The sequence below is a fragment of the Myxine glutinosa genome, chromosome 10, assembly GCF_964187855.1.
Source record: "Myxine glutinosa chromosome 10, kmMyxGlut1.1, whole genome shotgun sequence".
Lineage (NCBI taxonomy): Eukaryota > Metazoa > Chordata > Myxini > Myxiniformes > Myxinidae > Myxine > Myxine glutinosa.
This window is the reverse complement of record NC_136270.1, coordinates 79,240,805-79,257,273: the sequence shown is the minus strand read 5'-3', so window position 1 is coordinate 79,257,273 and position 16,469 is coordinate 79,240,805. Positions and strand designations below refer to the sequence as shown.

Genomic DNA, 16,469 nt, shown 5'->3' with positions numbered 1-16,469 from the left:
CAGGATGATACACCAGAGACATCATGAAAGTGGGGAAATCAACACGTCCATCTTATTTAACACGTTACATTAGTTCTTTGTGATTGTTGTTTGTGTCATTTATTATATCCACAAAACAGAAGTTTTCTTGTTTCGAATGATTTTCAATTTTGTTTGACTGCCAGACAGGCAGACAGAGGAAAACAAATCGCACCAGTGTCCGAAGGAAGCGGTTCAGTTGGAATTTTTAATTTGAAATAGCCAAAGCCTGGAAATGAACGAAACCTTTTAGAATGACCCTTTATAACCCCCTATAATTACCCTGTAGAACCCTTTAGAAGTACCCTTTGGAATTATCCCTTTAGAATTACCCTTTAGAATTACCCTTTTAGTCCGGCAGCTAAGCTAAATATACCATAACAATTGTGCATTTTGTGAGGAAAGCACCAAATTTGGCACACTAGTAGACCATCATATTATGAAAAGATCTGGATATTGGGCCATCTCAGATTCAGAGATTTGATTTTTGCAAGATTTGCAGATTTGCAAGCTGAGATTGCAACGCCAGGGACGGCCGACTCCTTCCTACGAGCTGCCCACGTCACCCGCACAAGAAGAGCTCATCAAATCACTGCAGCGGCACTGCACATCCTGCAACACCGTGCGTATGAACGCCACTGTATGACATATGCTGATGATGCAGAAGACATGCCTGAGTTCGAAGACCAGTGTCACCAGAGAGGGGAAGACATTCCCAACTTTCAGTACTGGGCAACTGTGCTGGAACTAGAGATGTTGGTACTGGTCTACGTGCGTTCTCTGCGGCAGGCTTCATTCACGATGTACCTTGATGCCCTGACGGAACTGGTCCCATGGTTCCATGCCTTAGACCACACACACTATGCCAGGTGGGGCCCTGTTCACCTGAGGGACATGGTTGCACTCCCAATGAAGCACCCAGATGTCGCCAGAGAATTCAGGGCTGGCAACTTCACTGTACAGAAGACGAAGAAGGTGTTCTCTTCGATCTCAATCGAATCGAAATCTTGCAAAAATCAAATCTCTGAATCTGAGATGGCCCAATATCCAGATCTTTTCATACTATGATAGTCTACTAGTGTGCCAAATGTGGTGCTTTCCTCACAAAATGCACAATTGTTATGCTAAGTTGCCCCACTATTTAGAATTACCCTTTAGAATTATCCTTTAGAATCCTTTATAAATACCTTTTAGAATTACCCTTTAGAATCCGTTAGAATTACCCTTTAGAATCCTTTATAAATACCTTTTAGAATTACCCTTTAGAATCCTTTAGAATTACTCTTTAGAATTACCTTTTTGAATTACCCCTCAGAATTACCCTTTAGAATTACCCTTTAGAATTACCCTTTAGCATTATCCTTTAGATTTACCTTTTATAACCCTTTAATATTACCCATTATAAACTTTTCAAATTAACATTTATAACTGTACAGAATTACCCTTTAGAACCCTTCAGAATTATGCTTTAGAAGCCTTTAAAATTACCCTTTAGAACACTTTAGAATATTCGTCCTTGTCACAAGACTTACCCTGGTGTTGGGCTAGCGGCTAGGGTGTCAGCTTAGGATACCTAGGATCCTGGGTTCGAATCCCGGTCCATGGCTGAATTAACGCCAGGGGGGTTGACTCAGCCTGTCATCCTTCCGAGGTCGGCTAATTGAGTACCAGTTCACTGGTAATTCCCTGTTTGTCGTTAAAGGCGGCAAAAAGGGTTGGCGTCAGGAAGGGCATCCGGCCGTAAAACATTGCTTCAAAAAGGGGACCGAAAAACAACAACAACCACGGTTCCCGAAAAAGGCCAACCCCAGCTTGCGGGGAAAAATGGCCTCTAAAGGTGTTTTTTTTTTTTTTTTCACATACGCAACATCTCTGCCACATTTCGTCCGAATCCATCCACAACTTTTTGAGATATCTTGTTCACAGATAAACAAACAGACAGACAGGGGTGAAAACATAACCTCCATCGACCTTTGGTGGTGGAGGTAATAATGTTAGTAATAACAAGCATTCTGAGTATTGCGCTGCAACACATGTCCCCTACCAAAGTTCAAAGTGCCATAACTTTGTCAAAAATGATCGAATATGCAAATTTATGCACGGTTGATGCTGGTTTTCAAACTTGATCTGAGGTATGCTGAGACACGTGTGTGTCACGCCTCGTCTCGTTGATAAGCCCCCAAGGTCGCTCATTGGAGCGGCCTGCACGTATTGCACTGTGTGAATTATATAATTACCATCTCACGGTCTGAGGTACCAGCGATTCAAGAGATATCCATTTTTTTATATTTTCGTTTAATTGACGATATCTGCCAAACCACGTGCCCTATCGCAAATTCCAAAAAGACATTTTAGTAGACTGACATGCTGAACAGATTTCTGAAGTTTCCCCTCGATTGGATCAAAAATGAGGGAGGGGCTCGGTTTTAAAGGTTCATGTTTCGCTCTTTCACGAGCCTCGATCTTGTATACAAAAAAAAAAAAAAAAAAAAAAAAAAAAAATGCTTAAAACGTCATAACTCTGAAACCATGTGACGCATGACGTCATGCTCACTGACTTTTTTGTTCGTCATGGGTATGCGATTCTGCCTGCAAAGTTTGGCCTCGATCTGTTCAGCCGTTGCAGAGAAAAAGGGTTTTTAGTGTTTTCACGAAAAACAATATGGCGGCCGAACCACGTCACCTGTGACGTCATAATTACCATTAAAATATTCTACAGACCGAGTCCATCATATGGTGAAAATTTGATTTCAATCGGTCCAATTATTGCAGAGAAAAAGTTTTTTAAAGGAAATTAAAACTTAAAATGGCTCTGAGTTAAGGATCATCAGAATTATCAGATTCCCAAAGTTCAAAGTGCCATAACTTTGTCAAAAATGATCGAAACGTCGTGAGGTTCTAACTTGATCTGTAACTTATCGTGAGGAAACCATGTGCCAAGTTTGAAATCATTAGCATTAAGCGTTTAGAAAAACAGTCCGGAAAACTGTTCTTTGCGTGACGGACTGATGGACTGATGGACTGACGGACTGACGGACTGACGGACGGAGGGACGGAGTGCAAACCTATAGTCCCCTCCGGTGTACACCGGTAGGGGACTAATAATGATATCGTAAATATAATCGTAGCACTGCAATCCCTTTGTCGAGACTGCAAAGTTACTGGATTAAGCGGTGTATGGTTGGTTCATTGTTGACTCTAAACATCTATCTTCTATCTATAATTCCAGTAATCTCTGTGTGTGTGTGTGTGTGTGTGTCTGTGTGTCTGTGTGTGTGTTTGTTTGTTTGTCTGTGACCGCTGTTTCTCGACAACAACGGGTCCGATATACTTGCAACTTGCCAGGTATATTGCTGGGGACCCGAGGATGTGCCTTTTCAAGGTTTGAAATTAATCGGACAAGTAGTTACCGAGCTATGTCCAAAAAACGATTCAACCAATCAGAGAGCAGCGAGCTATCACGTGTGCCGAACGTGGCGAACAGACTCTGCCTCGGACGGCACATTTGAGAGCGTATTCATTTATTTCACAACTATGTTGGCGCTATGTTGGCGTTAAACTATGTTTTAAAACTAATAAAAACTAATTTGCGATTCTTTCGCTTTCCTGCGCGTTTGGGCACGCTATGGCGATTTCTTTACCAAACTCTGCAAGCCGTTCGCTTTGGACCAAACCATTTCATGTAAATAGAGGGGGGGGGGGGGATTGTCACCGTACTCGCAAGCCATTCGCTTTGGACCAAACCATTTCATGTAAATAGAGGGGGGGGGATATAATTTTAGATATAGATATAGTACGGGCATGCCCTAGTATAGAATAAACCAGTGTCTCAATGCAATCTCTTCACTTCCATGGTGACAGACAGCTTAGAGACTTCGAGGAATGAATGAATACTTACATTAATTTATTAACTGGTATCCCCACCCAGGTCATGTTATTTACATGTTATTTACATTGATGATTATACTTTGCATGTATATTGTCAGTTTTCATTGTTACATTACATTATTATATTTATTTGTTTTCCCCAGAATGAATTAACTGCTCATGCTACCTTAGCACTCTGTTGAGCTGAAGTAAAACTAGGAATGAGCACTAAAAATTGTTTTCGATCAAACTAGTCAAAAACTGAAATGCTTGTGTCTAACTCCTATTCCTTTCTGACGACTGACTTTTTTGTTCGTCATGGGTATGCGATTCTGCCTGCAAAGTTTGGCCTCGATCTGTTCAGGCGTTTTGGAGAAAATTGGATTTGAGTGTTTTTCACTCAAAACAATATGGCGGCCGAACCACGTGACCCGTGATGTCATAATTACCATTAAAATATTCTACAGACTGAGTCCCTCCTATGGTAAAAATTTGCTCTCAATCTGTCCAATTATTGCAGAGAAAATGGTTTTTAAAGGAAAACAGAAAAAAAAATTCCCAAAAAAAATTCCCCAAAATACTTCCTGGATCCGGAATAATTTCCTGAGCTTCACCAAAAACAAATCAATTCTTCCTTATCCCAAGTGCAATCATCCCACCAACTTTCATCCAAATCCGTTCAGAACTTTTCCAGATATCTTGTTCACAAACACACGAACACACACACACACGGACACGAGCGAATGCATTACTCCCTGGCGGGAGTAATAATTCCAAACAGGAAACGTAGTCTTTCTAAGGATGTCATAAAGGACACATACAACAGGCATGAATAATGAATGCAACATGTTAGATAGGGTGGTGTACTGTAATTGACACTGCGTCAACAGCAGTATATTCCATAATTAATTTATTTATATGACTTTTACAATCTTTATTTTATTTAAATTGAATTATATACTTTAACACTGTTGAATTATATTCTTGAACACCTATTGTCACTTCCAAAACCCTTCCATTTAGCAGAACTTGGACAAGATAAATAGTGTGGTGTACTCTGTACAAAACTGCTTCAAAAGCACTAAAGTTGCGCAATTTTCTTAACAATCTTTAAAATCGTTATTTTATTTAAATTGAAGTATATACTTAAACATTGTGTGGGGTAACGTGTTCTATAAACTCTCTAGTTACCCTCGCCAGAGGAGAGGGTATTGCATTTGAGTCAGTTTGTTTGTCTGCCTGTTTGTCTGTCTGCTTTGTCTGTCTGTGTGCTTGTCCGCACAGAATAAATATGATTTTCTATGCAACTGTTGGTCTGATTGACAGGAAATTTTCACCATAGATGCACCTCCACCTGTCGAATTTTTAAATTATAATTATGACGTCATAGGTCACATGGCACAGGCGCCATCTTGGAAAAACCGAAAAACTTTGCACCTCTATATCTCCCAAAGCGCTCCATAGAAAAAAATTGAGACATGGCTCATTGTAAAGAACTCTTCATGGAGAATAACATATGTTAATGATGATGTCATAGGTGCCTACATTATAACGTCATAATTCAACAAGTACAAAACTTCATTCGATCAAGATGAAATTTCTTGAGCATCATCTAGGGATGAATTGGTGCAGAAAAAAAAGAAGAATGATGACGCCATCGGTCACGTGGTTTGGCCTCCATATTTGATTTAACACAAAAGCATTAAAAACACTAAAAGCACGTCCTGACGAGGGTCTGCAATCTCTGATTGCTCTTTCTTATTACCTCCTCCACCAAAGGTGGATGGAGGTTATGTTTTCATCCCTGTCTGTTTGTCTTTTTGTCTGTCTGTTTGTTTGTGAACAAAATATCTCAAAACGTTGTGGACGGATTCAGACGAAATTTGGCAGAGATGTAGCGTATGTCACAAGGACGAAATGATTATATTTTGGTGAAGATTCGGATTCGGATCCGGCTACTATATATTTTTAAGTGATTCTTCACCATTGGGAGATAGAGCCAAAAACGATACATAGCAGGATATCTCAAAAAGTTGTGGACGGATTTGGACAAAACTTGGTGGACAGGTTGGGTGTCTGACAAGGACAAAGAGATTCGATTTTGGTGAAGATCTGAATATGGATTCGGATATGAGGACTATTTAATTTTTTAAGTGATTCTTCGCCATTGGGAGATAGGGCCAAAAGCTATACATTGCGGGATATCTCACAAAGTTATAGATGGATTTGGACGAAACTTGGTGTACAGGTTGTGTGTGTGACAAGGAAGAATGGATTCGATTTTGGTGAAGATCTGAATATGGATTCGGATATGAGGACTATTTAATTTTTTAAGTGATTCTTCACCATTGGGAGATAGGGCCAAAAGCTATACATTGCGGGATATCTCACAAAGTTATAGATGGATTTGGACGAAACTTGGTGGACAGGTTGTGTGTGTGACAAGGAAGAATGGATTCGATTTTGGTGAAGGTCTGAATATGGATTCGGATATGAGAATTATTTAATTTTTTAAGTGATTCTTCCACATTGAGTGATATGGCCAACCAGGCGGAGGTATGCTTTCTACTGAGTGCCGTTCTCATTGATTCATGTTTTGAGTAGTCAAATGGATTACTAACTTTACTTTGAAAATAATGTACATTCCTCTTATGCAAAATTAGGTATGTATCTTTACATCAGGACACCGAATCAAAACTAGTTGTGTCACAAAAAAAAAACCCTATTCATTTGATGCTGATGTCAGAGGTTGATAACTGGAATTCTCCTCTTATTATCTCAAAAATTACTTCACTTACTTTAGATGTCTTAAAATACAGCTGCTAGACTTGTCCATGCAAATAAGTGCAATTGTACCTCATTTTGTCTCAGCTACGTATTGATTCTCCTGTCATATTAATTTTATGACACTTTTTATACATGGGCTAAAGCTCGTAATAGAGCTGACACACACACACACACACACACACACACACACACACACACACACACACACACACACACACACACACACACACACACACAATAACATACTGACAAGACAAACACTAAACACATCCACTGAGCTTGGGGGAAGTGCCATCATTACCATCACTTCCCGAGATACTCTGGGTACTAGTGACGTCAAAACAAAACCACTGCTTTTCTGACCATACTCAGCGGGGCATTTCCTAAAGAGGAATTTCCCCCTCCCATGGATGCCAACCGATGGGGATTTTCCATTGAACCGGTCCCAACCGAATGGGTGTTTTTTTAGGAGACACCATCTCCTTACTGGATGGCCGTTGGCTCCGCTCATCCGCCCTTTACCAGGCGTTGTTTTTGGTCCTGGCATGGTGTCACAGTCACCCTCCCCACTATCAAAGCCAGTGAGGGATGTCGGTTTAGTCGCAGACAACTTGACCATGCGGCAGGTAGCACTAGGTTACATGTTACCAGTGGCAATCCCAAAAGACCGACCTGACCTGGAAATTCCTTCTGTTATTCATCTTTTCATTCACTTATCGCAACAAATCCCTATCTTCTCACAACACCAGAATCCTGGCTGAAGTCATTTGGAATCAGGCCTCCTCAGTATTTCCCACAATTATGAAGCTCTTAGCACCTAAACATCTGTTCTTCAAAGGCTCTGCTTTTAATTCAACTTTGAACTGAAAACTTTTCAATTTGGCAAAGGTTGAAAAAAACTTTTAAACCAATTTACTTTTTGGTTTATTTATTTATTTATTTATTTAGTAATTTACTTATTTACTTAATAAATGTCATTGTCATTGGGACCGCAAGGCTAACCCCCGCTCTAGCAGTGAAAATGGCCTTAAAATGCATGTTGTTGTGTGTTGTTGCAGTGTTTTGTGATACTTTGCATGGAAAAAGGCTTTATTAATACTGTTGATTTTATTACTATATTATTATCATTGTGATTTAATTTTTACATGTTTTCTGTCGGATGCAGCTGGGATGATTGCGTTAAAGAAACGGATATTGAAGATGACGAACATTCATCACGTTTTATTGCTTTCTTTCGGGTCATCATCCTCGGAATGCTCTTCTTGTTGGTTCTGGGTAGCAGTACCCTTAGCATGGTGAGCAACACATCATGTTTGTGTCTAAGTGTCCAAGTTAATGCTTGGCTGGGTAGCACATTAGTCCATGGGCCAGAGCAGATATCGGTACCACCTGGGGTGGCAAAGCCTCAGTGGGTTTTTTTTGGAAAGGTCTATGGCTAGGGAACATATTTTGATGTGTTGACCATTGCACAATGGCAGCTTTAATAAGAGTTTTTGAAGGAAACCATGTTTTTTTAATTCCAATTTTCAAAAATTGGATTTGATCAATAAAATTTATAAACTCAACTGAACTATGTCCAGCTGAGTTTTTGTCGACACCCAGTGTCCGTCTGTCGTCTGTCTGTCTGTCTGTCTGTCTGTCTGTCTGTCTGTCGTCTGTAAACAATTCGACGTCTATGCTCTAAAAGTCACAAATATTGATTGGATTTGATGAAACTTGTTATGCAGCATCTTTAAGACATAAACTAGTTTGGGATTGCATTTGGGCGTCGCACGCCCAAAAATGGGCCTGGCAGGGCGGCCATATTGAAAAATAAATTTTTGTCATATATTTTTATTACATATAAACTTTCTAGTTTGTGGTTCTATTATGCATATTCTAACCATATTGATATAGACCATTTGAGTTCAGGTTCCCTGGAACCTCTCTAGTTTGAGGGTGGTATATGGTTTTAATTAACTATCTGTCAATTTCTGAGTGAATTGCATGCATTTTGACATATGGTTGCCATGGAAATGGCCATTATGGGTGAAAAACTGCATTTTAAAAATAATTTTAAAATAATTTGAAATAACTCAAAGAATGGAATGATTGAATGACTAGGTATGGTAAGTCATAGGGCACCAAATACTAGAAATACATCACAATCATTTGAACACATCGATTTGATGTGAAAAGACGGTTTTTGGGTAAAAGTGGTTACTGAAAGTCATTTTCTAAAATTAGAAATATTAATGGTAGTACAAAAATGGCGATGGCATATGATTGATAATGGTACAATACATTCTTGTGAAGAAATTAAATGCTTGTACCAATGTTTCTACGGGATCTGGGTTAAATAAATACCTCGTTTTTTGATGTGCAATTTGTAGAATTTAGATTACACATAGAAGACACGTACATAGTAGGTTGTCAGTTAAGACATACACTCAAAATATGAAACAAACATTTTCTGTGTTTTTTTTATTTTTTATTTTTTTTATTTTTGTATACTGAATCGAGGCTCGTGAAAGAGCTAACATTAACTTCACAAACAAATCGACCAGACAAACAAAATACACAAAAAGAGGGAGCGGAAGACAAGATGGGGAGAAAAGGGGAAGCACACACACACAACATCCGAGAGCAGGGAGACGTGTGGATGGGAGAGGGCCCAGGGGGAGGAGGCGTGGGAAAGAGGGGGGGGGGGTGGGGAGGGGGGAGGGAGAAGTATAAAGCACAAGGACACCAAGGACTTCCAGGACAAAAGTTGGTATTTCAAAAAGTGGAATTGGGGTGAAATTAGCGGGGGTAGAAAAGATCAAGGTTTTGGATGGGGGAAGATAAGAGATGGTGGTGAACAGCTGTTTTAAAGACCTGGAGGGTGGAGTGGGATTGAAGAGAGTGAGGGAGTTTGTTCCAGAGGTGGGAGAAAAGAGGAATGAAGGAGTGAAGGTGAGCAGAGAGTCTTGATTTTGGCAGTTTAACCAAAAGAGGGTTGCAGGCAGATCTTGTGCGACCTGTAGGAATATTTGCGGGACAGAGCCCAGAGAGAGCTGGGGGGGGCAAGGCCAGAGAGGAGTCGGTAGAAGACGGAAAGACCACCAACCTGCCTGCGGTGAGTGAGTGAGAGGCCCTTGGAGTTAGCTTCATCGCGGGAGATTCCAATGATTCTGAATGCTTTGGTTTCAACAGCGTGAAGGCGAGCTAGGTGTGAGGCAGGAGCACCAGCCCAGAGAGGAGAGCAGTATTCTATTGAGCTGCAGATGAAAGCCTTGTATGTGGTGAGGAGCTCAGGTGTGCCAAGGAAGGACTTCGCATAACGGAGGATGCCCAGTCGGCGACTGGCTTTGGAGGCCAGATTTGAAATGTGGTTTTTCCAGGAAAGATCATGGCAGATAGTGAGACCCAAAAGCTTGAGTGACAGAACTTCTTGGAGAGGATTATTCAGAAAGTGGATGGGAGGGTTGTCCAGTCGGTCTTTTCGGAGAGACATCGTAAGAGTGTGAGATTTGTCAGGATTGAAAGACATGTTCCACTTGTTTGCCCAGTCTGTGATTTTGTCAAGGTCTGCAGAGAGTGAGGAGGCTGCAGACTGCCGATCTGAGGGATGAAGAATGGAGCGACAGAGAGAAGAGTCGTCAGCAAAGAGATAGAGAGGATTTTCAAGAGAGTCAGAGAGATCATTGATGAAGACCAGAAAAAGCACAGGGCCCAGAACACTGCCTTGGGGAACTCCAGCCTGAACAGGAAGAGGAGATGAGAGAAACCCATTCAGGGCCACACGTTGACTACGACTAGAGAGGAAGTCCGCCAGCCATGCGTGGAGATTTCCATGGATACCAAAAGAGGAGAGTTTGGTGAGCAGAGCGGGGTGCCAGACCGTATCGAAGGCACGTGATATGTCAAGGGAGACTGCTCTAATTTCCTGTTTGGCATTGAGGACCTCCATCCATTGTTGAGAAAGCAGAAGCAGCATGTCCAGAGTGGAGTGTCCAGGTCTGAAACCAAATTGATGATCAGAGATCAAGCCATTGGAGAAGAGGAAAGATTTCATATCTGAAGCAATGATGGATTCCATGACTTTGCTGATAATTGGGAGAAGGCTGATTGGTCTGTAGTTGCTGGGATCTGTTTTTGCACCTTTTTTGTGCAAAGCGGTGATGTTGGCAGATTTCAAAGCAGATGGAAGATGACCTTGAGCAAAAGAGAGGGTGAAGAGAACAGAGAGGGGGAGTGAAAGAGCGGAAGAACATGATTTTAAGACCCGTGGGCTGATGCCGTCAGGTCCAGTTGCAGAATCAGAGTCGAGGGTTAACAGAAACTTTTCCACCTTGTCAGGAGGAAAGGACACAGAGTCCAGGAGCAGCTGGGTACGACTGGGTACGGTGGGTACAGAGAGGGATGGGTTTGGGACACAAGATTTAGAGGCAAACACAGAGTTGAGGCATTCAGCTTTTTCACGTGCGGAGTCAGCCGTGTGGCCATTTAAGGTGAGGGAGGGGATGGAGGGGGAACAAACACCAGAAACAGATTTCACCAGACGCCACCAGGATTTGGAAGAGGGAGACAGATAAGAGAGTTCGGTCCTGAGGACGGAGAGATATTGTTTCCTGGCTCTCCTGAGGGTGGACACACACTTGTTTCGGGCTTTGTGAAAGGAAATGAAATTTCCTTCCGTTGGATTTGCTTTCCAGGCGACGAAAGCAAGTTGTTTCTGGGCAATAGCCTCACCACAAGATTCCGTGTACCATGGACGGGAGGAAGGGTATGACAACTGAAGACGAGAAGGGATAAATCTGTGCATGAGAGAGAGCAATTTACTTTGGAAGAATTCCCAGGATGAGTTGATGTCAGAGGCAGTAGAGATGGGAGACCAGTCCAGATGATTGATGGCTGCTTGAAGACCGTGCCAGTTGGCCTGAGTGAAATGCCAGACTCGTCGATGCTGAGGAGGCTCTCTGAAAATGGTCAGAGAGATGTCCACTTTACCAAGCACATGATCAGAAGAGCCGATTGGAGCAGAAGAAGAGCAGCAGACATTTTCAGGGAAGTTAGTCATAACCAAGTCCAGAAGAGAAGATTCTCCGTTGACTGAGATCCGGGTTGGGAAATTGACAGATTGTGTCAGTCCCAGTGAGTCACAGAAGTCCTTTGCTGAAGAGCCATGGCTGGTGAGAGAGGTACCCACCCCCAGCCAACTGGCATGGTGACAGTTGAAATCACCACATATGAGGAAGAGAGAGTTGGGATGGGTAGATAGAAGTTGGTCCATATTATCAGACAGCGAGATGTAGATGGAGTCATCACTGTTTGGTGGACGGTACAACACGCATATGAACAAAAGGTGGGAGCGAAGGGGAAGCCGTAGCCAAAGGTATTCCTGGGGGTGAGGTGGAGAGAGGGCAGTGCAGGGCGAGTGAGGAAGAGAGTTTTTTTTATAAAGATAGCAACCCCACCTCCAGGACGAGGCTCAGGTCTATCATACCGGAGGAGGGAGTAACCTGGGAGAGATACCAAGGAATCAGAGACATCATGAAGGAGGAAGGGGGGGGGGGGGGGAACGGTAGGGCAGGATGTGGAAGAGGAGGAAGAGGTAAGGAGAGCTGTTGCAGGTGTGTCAGAGATTACAGAATAGCTTGGAGAAAGGGAAGAATGGGGCGGACAAAAGGTTTGATGGTGTTTGGGTGAGGCGCAGTGAGGTGTTATTTGAGGAGGGGGAAGAGTGAGGCAGAAGGTTGAGGAAGATGAAGGTGAAAGTTGGAAGGGGGAAGAAGCGGGGAGGCCGCTTTGAGGAGGAGGGGTGAGAGGGTATAACTAGAGGTATAACTAGAGGGGTATTTAATTGGACACCGCATGCTCCAAAATATATAAAATATTTAGAAACAAGTTCTGCTAATCATAAGTACATTTTGGGGTATAACTAGATTTTTTAAATTATATCTCAAAAATTATACAAAATGTGTTTCACTGCAGCAGTTAGGTTTGCTGATTCCACAATGAGTTGTGATGGTTGCAGAGGCCATTCCCCCGTCACATCATGGTCTTGATGTCTGTACGCATACAAAGAGCAGCTTTTGTGTCACCATTGACATTGGATCCGTTTCAGATGAACGGATTGCCTTTAACTCCTTCTTCAGCTTCATATTGTCACAGACCAGTTGATCCCCTTGTCAGATGGTCGGGGTGTACCAACAGTTTGCCACTGCTATCCTGAACAATATGAAGCGAGTCCCCAAACTCACACTCCGAGTTATGTCGAATGTGCTTTTTGGTTGAGTCTTTAACCTCGTGGACGCCATGCATGTTCATTGAAGAAATGCTAGTGAGATCGATCATGCGTATCACTTCAGGCATCGAAAATAGTTCATTCCTTACGTTCTCTGCTGCCTGGTAGATAGCGTCATCATTCTTTCTAATGCATTCCAGGCCATCACAACTGGCTGACGCAGACTCCTCTTTCGCTTACACACAGTAGCATGGTAATGGATAATGGCCTTCAGCTGCCACAAGGTCCCTGCTTACAATAGCAAGCATCCCCCAGTCCATCATTCTTCCAGCAGCTTGTCTGACTGTGGCATCAGCGCGTAGCTGAGTGCATTGAACCAGATGTTCCTTGGAGTTCTGTCCCTTAAGGTGTTTGTTAACCTTATGGCAAAAGATACACTTCGCCTCATAGACTCTCGATGAACTTGCCTCCTGCCTTGTTTGAACCCTATCAAGAGTGTTCATGATCATCAAAGTCCTCTTTGTTGGCTCCTTTGGTAGTTGTTTCATTGAGAAGCCTTTTACGGGTCAATGTTCTGCGATATTTACAATGGTATTGCACGAATGTGGTTTCCCCCTCTGGCAGGTCCTTTGCGATGTTCAAAATGGTCATAATTTTTGGTTTCTGCTGCCCTCAACAAACTCTGTCATAAATCTAGGTTTTGTGGTCATACTAATTTAGAATCGTCCTCAGTGCAGTGTTTCACGCAGTCTGTACGCAGTCGACTACTTTCACCTTCCATTGTTAACAAGCCTCATCCTGAAAAATACAAGAGAAAACGTTCATCAATCAGAAGAGTTTATCAGTCTATATACTAATTGGTAGTATTTTTGCTCCATGGCATATTGATTGTGATATACTTCTAGCATTTGGTGTCCTATGAACTACAATACACAGTGATTCAATAATTCGATTTTTTGAGTTATTTCAAATTGTTTCAAAAATGATTTTTAAATGTAGTTTTTGACCCAAAATGGCAATTCCATGGTTTAAAATGCATGGAATTCACTCAGAAAAATTGCAGATATTTAATTCAAACCATATACCACCCTCAAATAAATATTTATCGATGAAATCCAATTTTTTTAAATTGGAATTGAAAAAAGGTGTTTTTTTTGCCCCAAAACTCTTATAGGGCTGTCATTGTGTAATGCTCATCACATCAAAATATGTCCCCTATCCAAAGACCTTTCCAAAAAACCCACTGAGGCTTTGCCACCCCATGTGATAACGACAAGTAAAATTTCTGCACTTGTCCCATGGACTACATTTGTAATATCACAAATATATTTTTATCCAACTCCTTATTAGCCAAAAGTATTGCGAAGACCAAAAGAAACTCTTTGGATGGGGTACTTGTAATGGCTACCAATATCCATAAAAGGGTTAGGAAAGTCATGAATGCACTATTTTATGCTTTTCACGACTCAGATAATATTTAAATCCTAGAGGTCAACTGTTGTTCAGCTGCAAATACACAAGTAAGACAAAGTACATGAAACAACCAATGGTGCATAACGTTAGCAGCCCAAATATTGAAGGAGTGATTTTACTTGGCTTTGGTAGTAATAGTTGGGATATCATAAAGGGAGAGCTGCACAAATTATATAAAATATGAGTGGAGAGGGAGAGTAGCAGATCAGGGAAATAAAAAATATTAAGATAAAGATGTGGATGTGAAGAATACGAGTTTTATTTGCCGCTCCCCACCCCCCCATCTTTGTTTCAACTCCACAGCTCTGCCTGCTCTCTCTTGAAATGTTTGCAAAGGAGACTACTCAGCCAGGAGAGCGACTGTTTATTCTCTGGAATTTGAGCTTCCTTTTAATCATTCCAAACGTGATTTCAATCCTGAAAAGCTCATGGAAAATGGCCTTTAGTAATAAATCAAAATCCGAGAATGCAACCATTGCCAAGGTATTTACATCAACATTAATTGACTTTTAAAAATCTTTTAAGAATTTTGTCGTCCCTTTGGAAACCTTCTAACAGTACACAACTACACCCACGTATCTACCTACCATCATGCTGAAGTGGATGCTTCAAGGATAGCTGAACTATCACGTTTTCATTAGCCTTTACCAAGCAGTGGAGTTTGGCCTGTGATGAAGCAGGGTATGTTACCGTGTCAGTTATAAACCAAAATTGCCTTGAATTTAGACTTCCAAGTATCCCAATCAAACGCAATTGTCATTGTGACAAACTGGCAGCAACAAGAGGCAATGAATTACTTGAGAAATAAATAAAAAGAGTATTAGAAAATCATGCCAATACAAATCACCAACACACACACACACACACACACGAAAAACCAGGCAAGTGGGGGAAAGGCATGGGGTGAAGATCACCAAGCTATTGAGGAACTCATTTGGTGCAGCGCGGGAGCGGGATCCAGACAAAGGTCCAGAGTCATCGTTAAGATGCGGCAGAGAAGGGATTCGCAACCAGAGACTAAGAGTCCCAATAGACTCTATTGAATCGAGGGAGGAAGAGATGAGAGTGGAGTGCAAGAGAGCGCTTCCTGCAGGGTCCAGAGTTTTACAGGTAACCCCCACTCAGCGGCAAACCTCCATCTCAACTACGTATTGATCCATCTCAGGCCAGGGTGTTGACAGATCATTGACGTCGGCAACTAACCTTCCGCCGCAATGCTACCCGAACCAATGGCTATCAATTACGTGCTGACAGATGGCAACAAAATGAGTCGTCTTCCCTTCTTTTATATACTGTATGTACTGTATATATATATTTACATATAGTAGCAACGGTACCCGCCCTAAGGGAGGGGCTTCAATTCGGAGGTAGACTTTACCTTGAAGCTTCACCATGGGGCTGAATCCTGACATGAAGTGCTCCTTGATTCCGATCGATGCCATGGCCAAGGCATTGTTGAACTGGCGTATCTTCTGAATAAACTCCTTTCGGTCGAACAGAACTTTGAAATCTTCAGGGTAGTTCTTGAGCAGATTGATTGCAATTTTTCCCTTCTCACAGCAGAATCCAGGTCGTTCGTCATTCCAGCAGTGGGCCTTGCAGAAGGGGCACTTACGTTCTGTATCATACAGACTTGGCAGCTTGTGATCTTGCTGCATTGCTGGATAGTCAGCTTCTCAATGTGCTGGACATCAAACACTGCTCCAATCCTCCTCTTTTGCGTTAGAGCCACTTTAAGCTGGACTTTCCTAGCGCTCTGGTGTGCAGCTGTGTTACGATCTTGTTCAGCAGATCTGTATTCCTCGGACTGCCTCCGAGACTGGTGTGCAGCTGTGTTACGTCCTTGTTCACCAGATCTGTATTCCTCGGACTGCCTCCGAGACTGGTGTGCAGCTGCGTCAGGTCCTTGTTCACCAGATCTGTATTCCTGGGACTGCCTCCGAGACTGGTGTGCAGCTGTGTTACGTCCTTGTTCACCAGATCTGTATTCCTGGGACTGCCTCCGAGACTGGTGTGCAGCTGTGTCACGTCCTTGTTCACCAGATCTGTATTCCTGGGACTGCCTCCGAGACTGGTGTGCAGCTGTGTGACGTCCTTGTTCACCAGATTTGTATTC

General features: G+C 42.3%; 1 protein-coding gene across 2 annotated transcripts in view; it reads left to right on the top strand.

Annotated features, from left to right (window-relative positions):
* The window catches only part of LOC137417425 (chitin synthase chs-2-like), a 212,861-nt gene that overhangs the window by 37,831 nt on the left and 158,561 nt on the right, over positions 1 to 16,469 (top strand). The window contains exons 2-3 of one of the 2 annotated variants that reach the window (XM_078785804.1): positions 7,838 to 7,967; positions 14,657 to 14,836. The exons of the other annotated variant lie outside the window; for it this stretch is intronic. Of the exons in view, the coding sequence (XP_078641930.1) occupies positions 7,838 to 7,967; positions 14,657 to 14,836 (310 nt within the window). The remainder of the gene's footprint in view (positions 1 to 7,837; positions 7,968 to 14,656; positions 14,837 to 16,469) is intronic. 2 annotated transcript variants of the gene reach the window in all.